The sequence below is a fragment of the Carya illinoinensis genome, chromosome 14, assembly GCF_018687715.1.
Source record: "Carya illinoinensis cultivar Pawnee chromosome 14, C.illinoinensisPawnee_v1, whole genome shotgun sequence".
Classification (NCBI taxonomy): domain Eukaryota; kingdom Viridiplantae; phylum Streptophyta; class Magnoliopsida; order Fagales; family Juglandaceae; genus Carya; species Carya illinoinensis.
Window position 1 is genome coordinate 30130506 of NC_056765.1, and position 12648 is coordinate 30143153.

Here is a 12648-nt window from a genome sequence, read left to right on the forward strand (position 1 = left end):
AAAATATACACATATTAAATAGTACCGGTCCGGTCTAAAAATGGCTGGAACCGAAACCGGACTGGTTCCGGCCGGTTTTTCATTTTATGAAACCGGTTCCAGACCGGACCGGTTCAAAACCGTCATAACCGGTCCGGTCCGGTCTGGTTTTCCGGTTTACCGGTTAAAATTTACACCCCTAATCTTAAAATACACACGTCCCATCTAAAATAAAGAACATACCCTAAAAGACTCGAATCCATCCCAACCAACTAATAAGAGCGCCTATAAACTTCTACCCGACAACCTATACTTAAAAGCTCATAACCTAAATTCTGAATACCATATAATCTGGCGGTGACTAAACTCAATACGAACCACCATTGAATTCACCAAAACATTATTGAAACCATCTTGGTAACTCGCCCACCTACTTCTTCTCTCATAAGCTCTAGCATTAACAGCACTAATTCCTTTAATAGCGCATCACGATTAAACCTCAAGGCAGGCCATACTGCTCAAATCTCAAATCCACTAAAAACTATTGTACAATACTCTTGGATCCCAATACTTTATTACCTCATAGATCTGGTTATGTTATCCACCATGGATTCATAAGTTTCAACTTCCAAGACTTATCATACACCACACATGGTGACCCAACAATCTCTCTTCAAGTTAAATAATAATGTCTATAATTCTCCCAATTGGAAATCAAACAAATCCAGAAGAGAAAATAACGAGGAGAGCTGCGACACACTGATTTTAGAAGAACAAAGAAAACTAAAATGAAGAAGAAGCGGTTTGTAGGAGAAGAAGAAGAAAATAGTGAAGCCCTAAGGGCAATAGGCAAAACGACGCTGTTTAGAGGGGAAGAGAGGGTTGGGCTGCAATGCTCACGGGTTGGGCTCTACTAACCAAATGGGCTGGGCCAAAAAATGAAATAAAACAAATTAAAACAAGCCCAAACCGAAAAGAAAGTCCAACAAAGTAAAAAGGTACAATAAAAATAAATAAAAGTCAAGTAAAAATACTACAACTCAATATTAATAAAATAAAATAATTAAAACCTAATAATAAAATAATTTAGACTAGAGAGTAATTTAAATGCAAAACAATAATTAATATCAAGAAAGCACATTAAAATAAATTGCACAACTTAGAAATCATAAAATAATCCAACGAGAAATATATTAAATTTAAAATAAGAGAACCACTAATTATAATAATTTAAATAATCATTCAATAAAAATACACACAAACACAGGGTATTACATTTCTGGCAACCAGCTTCTTGCTCATGATATAATTGACAAAAATTCTCATCTCATTATCCAAACCTACCAGAGAAAGGCAAAAGTAGCTCTTGCATGTTATGGAGAGCAATACTAGAATCCATTTCACACTCTGTTCTTTAATTCTGTTTTTTAAGCATAAATAGTATACTTCAGGCAGATCAAGTCCTCTCCTCTGTGTATGGACTCACCTCAGGCCGACAGGTATGGTTAGCTCTTGCTAACATGTTTGATTCCACAGCTCGTTCGAGAGTTCTTACTCTCAAAAGGCAGCTGCAAAACTTGCATCGAGGTGAGAAAAATTGCACTGAATATCTCACGGCTGCAAAATCATCGACTGCTCAATTGGCTACTGCTGGAAAACCTGTGGAGGACGACGATCTCATTTCACGTCCTTAGCGGTTTGCAGCCTATACTCCTTTCATTACTTCCATTAATATTGCTTTACGTGACAAATCAATGAGTTTTGATGACATGCAGTCTGAGTTACTATATATCTTATGAAAGTTTGATTGACAACCAACACCAAAACTCTTCTGACCACTCTTCCTTTGCAATGATTGACGCAAAGAATCAGCAGCAAAGAGGCCCGCGTAAACACAACATTCAGTTTCCTCCTAAATCCCAGTTCAAGAACCCACAATTTTGGCTAATTACTTGGTGTCAGTCTAGTGTAAATTAGCTATACATACAAAATATTACATCGATTTTAGTCAAAGCTTTATAAATCATTCCAAGGAATCTCAATTGTCAGTTTAACTAGTCTTTGTAAGATTTGACATAAATGCAACTAGTGTTTCCCTTGGACGTGACAAATGGTATCTGAGTTAACCTTGAAATGCCATGTGGTGCGGAGACACCACGCAATGCAGGCCTTGACAAAGAACTTCAAGGATTTAAGTGGAAACGATTATGATGGTGCAGATGTGATTAGTGTTATGCCTGGGTTGTGACAATATTGGCATAGGAAAGGAATTTTCATTGTCTTAGTAAGATGATATCAGGGTTTCATTTTTACTTTGGTTGTAAGAATTTTTTAATTTACTCTGCTTGTTTCTACATTAACTTTATTTCTACACATGCATTCCATGAGTTATTGTATGTTTGAGTGTACATTTTTGCTTCTCGGACTGATATTGTTTCTGTGCTAATTGACAGGGTCATCCGAATGTGAAGGCCATCCATTCATCTAAAGCTGTTGGGGAGCCTCCATTTTTCCTGGCTTCGTCTGTCTTGTTTGCCATCAAAGATGCCATTATAGCTGCAAGAGCAGAAGTGGGTTCTAACAACTGGATGGCCTGAAAGCATCTGGATGGCTTGTTTGGATGAGTTCATCACACCATTTATTAGCTCCGACTTCCGCCCCAAGCTCAGCGTTTGATGCGCTACTCGTATTTCAAATGCAAATATAGTTTCCTTGTCTACATATCCTGAAAATTTCCCTACACACAGTTACTGTGGTTTTAGTATATTCATCACAATGAAGCTCATCTCTGAAGATCCGAAGCAACATCATACTTTTTTTTTTTTTTTTTCCCCCAAAGAATGGACAGGTATCCAATAAGTGAAGGCTGTTCAGAATAATGTCACATACTTGACCATCTCGCTTGAGATGTGATAATGTAATTAGTTTTATGCATAATGCAAAGCCCCTGTGCTAAAATCTGCTCAGTAGGCAATTGAAAGGGACAGCCCGAGTGACTCCTGGCTTCGAATTTTCCATAGTTAAAACTATTTTATTGGCAATTTGAAGGATTTTTGTTTTCTTGGTGACCTATAAGAAATGGTTAAGGTTATCATAATCATGTGTTGCAACTTGGATTATATAATTAAAGGGGACAGCAGAGGCACAGTGTGATATCAGATAGAAAACAAGTCAGGTTTGGCATAATGTATACTCATATGACGTGAGATTCAAAGCTTCTTAAACTTAATCACCTCACTTGTACTAATTACAAGTCTTGATGCTTATTTTCCCCATTAATAAAAATCAAATTGTCCAACTTTATAACTTTTGTTGGAAGTTTGATTTTTATGTGGATGAGCGGCTGTCATAAAACTGGTAGTCTTGAAACTTTCAGAGGTTTTTAATCTCTATTGTGTGACTTTTCATCGTTAACTAAAGCTTGACGCTGATCCCAGACATCCTGTCATTACCAAAAGCTTAATCGTGGTAACTGCATATTTGCAATGGAGAAATTTTCAAAGAAAATTTCAGGCTGTCAAGAAGCTGCTTTAACTTGTTTGGAAAAATCGTGGTTACTTTAACTTTTGTTGGAAGTTTGATTTTTATGTTTTGTGGCGAAAAATACCACTTTCGATCGCCGGAAAACACTGTATTTCTTGTAATGAATTATTATTAAGTAGAGAAGTAATATTATATTCTTCATCTTAAATCTTATTATTTCAATCATATTTACGGATTTGACGTATTTGTAATGATTTCATATGTTAGTCACTTAAATGAACTACTTAAATTGTACGATATTGGTAATATGACTACATAGAAATAAGAAAATGTAGAAACGAAGAATAGTATTTTTCTCAACCAAAGTTTCCACAGACTAATGCATATTGGTATTTATTCTAAAAACATGGACCAAGCAATTGATAATGCTAGGTAGATTTTATTTTTTCATTTAAAGAAAATGAACGTCCGATCTGGAAAAATGATCCATGTGGAATCGTGGACCTTACAAATGGAAAATGTTCCACCAACCATGGACTCCATTATTGATGCCACCTTCATAGAAACTGACAAATGACAATCCACAATGCGTTTTTTTCATTAATTTCAACAAAAGCCGAAGACTTAGTATTAAATAACAGTGAAGAGTTTCTGCAGACACATACATCAAACATGTCCCCATTCTCAAATTTAAGAGTTGTTGATGAATAGTTCTTGGAGTCATATATTTATTTCTTGACTATTATTAATATTGCTTATAATTTCAAGCCACTAGTAAACAGTTTCCATGGAGGCTAATGGGATCCCATTATCCTCATTTTTTAATTAAAAAAAGCAAAAAGATTGCAAAATTCCAAACTTGTATTATTGGTTAGGTAAAGGTTGAAAACTTTAGAGAGTGTTTAAAAATCCTCTACTCATTAGTCTGGATGGCTATATAAATGGAGAGCCTCTCCTCAGTTCTCATTCAACAGAGAGTATACCAAATCTTTTCTGCATTAAAGTTACAGAATTCTGGGCGTTTAGTTTTGCACAAAAATGGCCAATCTGTGGCCAAATCTAATCTGTGCATTGGCTGTGGCAGTAGTCTTATTAGCTATCAATGTAGCAGCTGATGATCACAAGCCTTACGCCTATGCATCTCCACCTCCACCAAAATACATGTACAAATCCCCTCCACCACCACATTACAGCTACAAATCACCACCTCCATACCACAAGGAATCTCCTCCACCACCGCATTACCGTTATAAGTCCCCGCCACCTCCATCTCCATCACCACCACCTCCTTATATATACAAATCCCCACCTCCATCTCCATCACCACCCCCTCTCTATGTCTACAAGTCCCCACCTCCCCCATCTCCATCACCTCTTCCACCCTACATTTATAAATCTCCACCACCTCCCTCGCCATCTCCTCTACCTCCTTACAGTTACAAATCACCACCACCACCATCTCCATCACCTCCTCCACCATACGTCTACAAGTCACCACCTCCTCCATCACCATCACCTCCTCCTCCCTACATTTATAAATCTCCACCACCACCCTCACCATCCCCTCCACCTCCTTATATTTACAAATCACCTCCACCACCTTCTCCTTCACCTCCTCCTCCATATGTGTACAAGTCACCACCACCTCCATCTCCATCACCACCACCTCCATATGTCTACAAGTCACCACCTCCTCCATCTCGATCACCTCCTCCTCCCTACGTATATAAGTCTCCACCACCACCCTCACCATCTCCTCCACCTCCTTATATTTATAAGTCACCTCCTCCACCCTCTTCCTCACCTCCTCCTCCATATCTCTACAAGTCACCACCTCCTCCATCTCCCTCGCCTCCTCCTCCTTACATCTATAAATCACCACCCCCTCCATCTCCTTCACCTCCTCCTCCATATGTATACAAGTCACCACCACCACCCTCACCATCCCCTCCACCTCCTTATATTTACAAGTCACCTCCACCACCTTCTCCTTCACCTCCTCCTCCATATGTATACAAGTCACCACCTCCTCCATCTCCATCGCCACCACCTCCATATCTCTACAAGTCACCACCGCCTCCATCTCCATCACCTCCTCCTCCATCTCCATCACCTCCTCCTCCATATGTCTACAAGTCACCACCTCCTCCATCTCCCTCACCTCCTCCTCCTTACATCTATAAATCACCACCCCCTCCATCTCCATCACCGCCTCCTCCATATGTTTACAAGTCACCCCCTCCTCCATCTCCATCACCTCCTCCTCCCTATATTTACAAATCACCACCGCCCCCATCTCCGTCACCATCTCCACCCTATATCTACAAGTCACCTCCTCCACCATCCCCTTCACCCCCTCCACCTTATGTTTATAAATCTCCACCACCACCATCCCCACCACCGCCATCCCCATACTACTACAAATCACCACCACCTCCGAAATACTAAAAGCAATCATTATGTAGTACTACTAATCACGTAAGTATTTTTATATGCGCATTCTCGTTGAATCTACATAACATTTCCTTTATTCGTTTACTTTTATTTCTTGTACTTTCCCCATCGATCGTAACCTTCTCATGATTCTACTACTCTGTTTTTGCAGCTTATTATGTGATAAAAGGAATAATTGCTGCTCATGAAGTAATCAGATACTTGTGGACGCGCTCTCTGCTTGCTTTTAGAAAATAAGCTCTCTGTTTTTTTTTGGTTCCTACGGCCACTTGATATATTAATTATATGTATTTGTGATTTATTTAGTTAATGGATCAAATCAATTAAGTATGCTCTCTCTCTCTCTCTCTCTCTCTCTGATCTCTCTCTCTCTGATCTCTCTCTCATAAAAATTAATAATTTTACTATATATTTCTACGTGACAATCATGAACCAAAAAAAAAAATTAAGCAATTTTTTTAAGACTTGCAAACCAAAAATCAATTCAAAATACTTACACATTATACGCATTTGGTCTGATCAAGAGTACTGATGATCATCATCATTTGGTTATAAAATATTATAAATACGTATGGATGGCCTGCATGCATGCATGCTTTTGCACCATTAATATTTTATAACCTGTACCTTCAAGCTGAGATCGAGCAGATCAACAAAACGCAAAACAACAAAAAAAATTAAGCAAAAAGGTGATCGAACAAAACCATCGTTAATTGATTTTATAATCAATCCTATCTGTAATATTTGCAACTGGAGATCAAACGCTTAATTAACATGGTCATGTAATATATGCGTACGTGCACGCATACATATACACATACACGAGCTAGCGTCTAGTTTTTCTTTTCTCCCGGTCTGTTCTGCACTAAAATTAAAATTTTCATATCCAAATTAAAAGGCACGTGTATGCGTCACTAATTAGTTTCCATGATTTTAGTTCAACAAACGTTTGATCATGGGATTGTTGTGCCTTTGGCCTGTCCAAAAATCACACAAGACAATATTTAAGTGATTCGACAGCTTGCATACGTCCACTGAAGCGGAAACTCAGTATTTTTAATATGTTTGTACAAAATTACAAACACTTATAGACAATCCCTCTACCTCTCAAAAAACCCTTTGTTCTAGATTTCTCCAGAACCTATATTTTGTTATCAACTCTCTGCCTTGATCGTTTACCTTAGTGAGGATGGTTTACACCATTGCAAAGTATCTCATTTTATAGGAGAAACCTACCTAATGTAGTCACCATAGTCGACAACCAAGAAATTTTCAGTAGCTATCCTTGATTGTTGAGGGGCTGCTGCAGCCATCTAGGACTAGCTAGTGGGAAGCTTCTCTTGGACAGTGGGAGGCTGCATGTTCACATGGGCAATTCACACTTGGGGGTTTCCAACAATCACCCCCTCCACCCAAGTGTGCCATACTATGATGCTACAAATGGTTGCATCCTTCAAATGATTGCACTCCCTCATTGGAATGCTTGTTAGCCATGAGAGATTTCCGCTATCAAATGCATCTGCAGGTGAGTCTTCAAATGGATGTCCAGATGCTTCTCCAGATGCATCTTCATATGCATCAACATCGTCTACATCCACGAAGTTTGTAAGGGATTTTCTTCAGATGAGATTTTCAAGTGCTTCACTGCACAATCTCAACTCTCTAGGATTTTTCTTTCAATCGAGTTCATGAGTCCACACTCATGCACACCTTGAGTGAACTGAGTTTCGCTTGAGCCATAATCGAGCGAACAATCTACCTAGTGCCCTTACAGATTTCAAACCAGGCTCCATAATCCTACAATCATCAATCTCAAACTTGAAGACTGGTTCTCAACATGTCAGCCTCTATCTCCAGCATGATCCCTTATAATCTCTGCAATTTTACAGCTCATGTCTTTAAGTTAGAAGACTAACTAAAGTTATGCATAACTTTAGTTCATCATGTATAATGCCCTTAATCAACACATCTATTTATAGGGCAACACATCTCCCACTGCACTGGGAATCAATGGTCTCGCATGGACCTTGACACATATTAGAGAACTTGTTGTTGAGGTCTCCATCTCTAACCTGGGCGACTGACTCCTCATCCTGCTGCTAACATATCCTATCTTCAATCAATGTGCACATCTTGTGTGCAGTCTCTGCTGACTTGCATAATCTCCATTCTTGCAAGATTTTTTTTCATATCGTAGTTCACTACCTTCATTTAGCAGGATATACTTTAAGGTAGTAACCACTATGGAGGTCTGATCGTCTTAGCAGTCATGCATTCATCAACTTTAGGTGTAGACATCCCTAGAACATCTGACAACATCTAACGTTCTATTCCCATCTCTCACAACTTTGCTTTATGTTGTGGTCTAGGGAGATTTTTTTAGGTTTAGATGAGGAAAAGTAAAACTGACTTCCTTTTACTTCCTCATCTAATTCACACGATCATTACCACGAGGCAAGACCAATGAATCATTCGTGAGCTTCCACCTTTTTTTGAGAAAACACTACTAAATGACTGCTATCTTCAAGCTGTCTTTAACAACATTGTGCACTGTAAGAAATACGACGTCATGTATTTCTTTAGTCACCATATTCACAGCATCATTCTCAGTTTTCTCCTGATTTTAGCAGTCCCTTGTGGTCTGTCTTGCCACAATTCCTAATGATTCATCTGTTGCCTAGATATTGATTTGCCTCTACCCTTATTCCTGGACCTTGACTAATCCAAACTTCTGCCCTGATTATCAACATTCAGGACCAACAAACTCGAAATCTTGTCAGAATCTTTTATGTGCACCTCCTCATCTAGGATAAGATCTCTTATATTAAGAAACTTCAACTTCGACTTCTTTGCAGAATTACTCATAGCCATTCTCATGACCTCCTAACTTTTTGGCCACAACACCAAATACTATTAGGCAACAAAAGTACCTTCTGCCTTTTTTAAGATGAACAATTTTTTCATTAGCACTTTGTTATTTGCAACTGGCTTTTCAAAGAAAGCCACAATGAGATCCGTTGTGCTTCTCCTCTTAATAACATTAGGCAACATGAGTTGTATGACTGCCAAAACTTGCTGATATAACAAGTTAATCAGCATCATCCAATGATTTGAAGTTTGCTCCTCAAACTTCACGATCTCAACTGGCTTAGATCAAGCCCAAATGAGCTGAATCTGACTACACTGGACTCCAACTGGCTAACGTCAAGCCCAAAACAAATGAGTCCGGCAACATTGGATTCCAACCGGTTGAGATCAAGCCCAAAACATATGAGTCTAGGACGACTCCAACTGGCTGAGATCAAGCCCAAAAAAAATGAGTCTTGCACGAACTCTAACTGGCTGAGATCAAGCCCAAAACAAATGAGTCTGGCATAACTCCAACTGGCTGAGATCAAGCCCAAAACAAATGAGTCCGTTATGACTCCAAATAGCTAAGATCAAGCCCACAACTATTCTGAAATCTTAATGGTCAAGATCATTAGTACTAATGGCGAATCTCAACATTTCTACCATACGGATGAATCTGGAATGATCTAAATAGCTTGTCAGTACTATTTGATCATCGCAATTGGACTACAAATGGCGTAGATCAAGCCCAAAATGATCTACAACTTATGAACGGTTCAAATCAAAATTACCAATGACGAATCTCAACATTTCCACCTACAGATGATTTTGGAATGAACCAAATAGTTTGTTAGCACTATTTGATCATTTAAATCAGACTCCAAATGGCTTAGATCAAACCCAAAATGATCTGTAACTCATGGACATTTCAGATCAAAAGTACCGATGGCGAATCTCAACATTCTCACCTTACGGATGAGTCTGGAATGATCCAAATAGTTTGTCAGCACTATTTGATCATCGCAATTGGATTCCAAATGGCATAGATCAAGCTTAAAATGATTTAAATTATGAATAGTTCAGATTGAAAGCACCGATGGCGAATCTCAATATTTTCACCATACAGATGAGTCTGGAATGATCCAAATAGTTTGTCAGCACTATTTGATCATCGAAATTAGACTCTAAATGGTGTAGATCAAGCCCAAAATGATATGCAACTTATGGATAGTTCAGATCGAAAGTACCGATGGTAAATCTCGACATTCCCACCATACGAATGAGTTAGGAATGATTCAAATAGTTGGAAAGTACTATTTGATTGCTAAAATCAGACTCCAAATGGGTTAGATCAAGCTCAACAAAGATCTGAAAAATAGACGGTCCAAATCATCTGACGTGTGGGGTACACGCATTGGGGCTATGCATCTGGGGCGCGTGAGGTGCTTGATATTCACGCGCCGATGCTTCTAGGGTGCATGGAGGCGCACTCTCAGGCGTCTTCAACTTGGGACGCACGTGGGGGCACTTGAGTTTCTGACTTCTAGGGGCGCGTACGGGCTCCTCCGGTATCCATTTTTTATATCGTTTGTGGCAACAGATTCATCTTGAGGCGAGAAATGTCATTGTGTGATCAAAAGTTGCTTTCGATCAACTTGTCTTAGCTGGACAACAAGAAACCAAAGCTCTGATACCAATTGTTGTGCCTTTGGCTTGTTAAAAAATCATACAAAACGATAGAGAGACAATATTTAAGTGGTTTGACAACTTGCCTATGTCTACTAAAGCGAAAAATCAGTATTTTCAATATGTTTATACAAAATTACAAACACTCATAAACAAGCTCTCTATCTCTCAAAAAACCCTCTGTTCTAGGTTTTCCCAGAACTTATATTTCGCCCTCAGCTCTCTGCCTTGATCGCTCACCTCAATGAGGATGGTTTACACCGTTGCAAAATATCTCATTTTAAAGGAGAAACCTACCTAGATGTAGGAGATCCAACACGGGAACACGAAAAATAGATTTACTAGTCTAGATGTAGGAGATTTGAAAAGCACGGAGGGATTAGTGCTTTTTAGATTAGAATGACATAAAACTCCAACACGGAAACAAGGGGATGTGTCCTTGTTCTTTTTCTCCCACTGGAGATAACCAATAGATTTACTAGTCTAGGACACATCCCTAGACTAGTTCCACCCAGTCTCTTTGCTTCAACTCTAGCCATGCCATACAACTCGTATGCCAACCCCCTAGCAACGGCGAGGCCTAGGCCCACAAATAAATTTCTCCATGCCAATAAGGCAGAATATTTCAAGAAGATTTATTTTGTTAATCTGTCTTATATTGAAAATTCAATAAAAACATATCCATTTCAAATTGCTTCAGATTATTTTCCCCATGGCTTTCATTGGATTCCTAAAAATCCAGCAAAAGACCTTAAGTTTTACATTGGTATCCTGCTTCATACAGGATCCATTTCAATCAAACTGATCAACTGCAAAGTTGATCCTTCAGAAATCATTTTCCATAATTGTTATTTGATTTCAGCAATGACGGAAGAAGAATGAGAAACACATCCCTCTACGTCTAAAACCATCAAAGGATCCAAAATTCAATATAATTATTATGATTATATTGAAGCTTGGTCAAGGTTCCCTCTATTTCAAACCCCAGACTTTTAGCACTCTTGGTTCTTCAACTTTGACAAGAAGTGCAAACATTATTTCCCCCTTTAGTTTCAAAAATGGTGGCACCATTTCAGCCCCATTCCAGATATTTTCCCTGATAGTCTCCAACACGGGAACACGGAAAATAGATTTACTAATCTATTGGCTATATATATATATATATATATATATATATATATATATATATTTGGTGCAATGATTAATAATTTCTTCTAACTTTTATTAAACTTATCACCCCACTACTGATCTCTATATATCCACAAACTCATCATGAATACTTTATTAAGAATGAATTATTTTAGTAAACAATCATGATATATATATATATATATATATAATATGAAATACAGAAAATTAAACCCTTTTTATTTTTATAGAACAGATTCATATTCATCAGGTTGCTGATGTACAATATATATATATATATATATTATATTACTAGTTAAATATAGAGAAATTGATTTTCCAAAGAGCCAGAATTAATTAAGAATGTATCAGATGGTCAGCGAGCATTTGCATCATGTCATACACTGGAAATCCAATTGTGCTTGTAATTTATATGGAGGCCCCCATCTTGAATTTATGTTGATCAAAAGGCAATTGCACAGGACATAATTAATATTCTTAGGATTTTTTTCCTTTCCCCTTTTCCTCCATAAGTTAAGATATATTATAAATATATATAATGATCTACGTTTTTCTGTCAATTTAAACTTTTAAGATAAGTAATAATTTCACATGATATATTAAACCAGATGTCTCGAACTAAAATCTTGATTCTACACTTCACCCAATTCAGTTAAATATTCCATTTATTAAGCTCGCCTATTAAGGGTGAATACTAAGATATATTATAAGAGAACCGATATATTTATGTAGATATTCTACATAAAAAAATTTACAAATTAATGATATTGTTTGATGTGATATGTTATATTTATTTTATAATATTAAAATGTGCTTTACAATCTAATGTACTATATCAAAATATGCTTGTTGTGAATTTTCTTTTATAAAATCTCTGTGAATTTTCTTTTATTGTAAAAAATAAAAATCTATATACCTTTTTCTATGACTTTAAACTTTTAGGACAAGTAATAGCGATTCCATAATTATATTAATTATTTTCTATGACTTTAAACAAAGTACTGTACGTAGTACTAATTTGATCTATATCGAACAATAATACTGAAT

The 12648-nt window shown here is 37.6% G+C and overlaps 1 protein-coding gene across 1 annotated transcript; it reads left to right on the forward strand.

Moving 5' to 3' along the window:
- Positions 1–4417: 4417 nt before the first annotated feature.
- On the forward strand, positions 4418–6246 carry LOC122294750 (extensin-2-like). The gene is made up of 2 exons (XM_043103686.1): positions 4418–5940; positions 6068–6246. The coding sequence occupies exon 1, from the start codon at positions 4501–4503 to the stop codon at positions 5908–5910; it is 1410 nt and encodes a 469-aa protein (XP_042959620.1). The 5' UTR covers positions 4418–4500; the 3' UTR covers positions 5911–5940; positions 6068–6246.
- Positions 6247–12648: the final 6402 nt, after the last annotated feature.

Bases quoted from the DNA above. Each gene is read 5' to 3' on its own strand.
- LOC122294750 (XM_043103686.1), top strand. From the start codon at position 4,501: ATGGCCAATCTGTGGCCAAATCTAATCTGTGCATTGGCTGTGGCAGTA.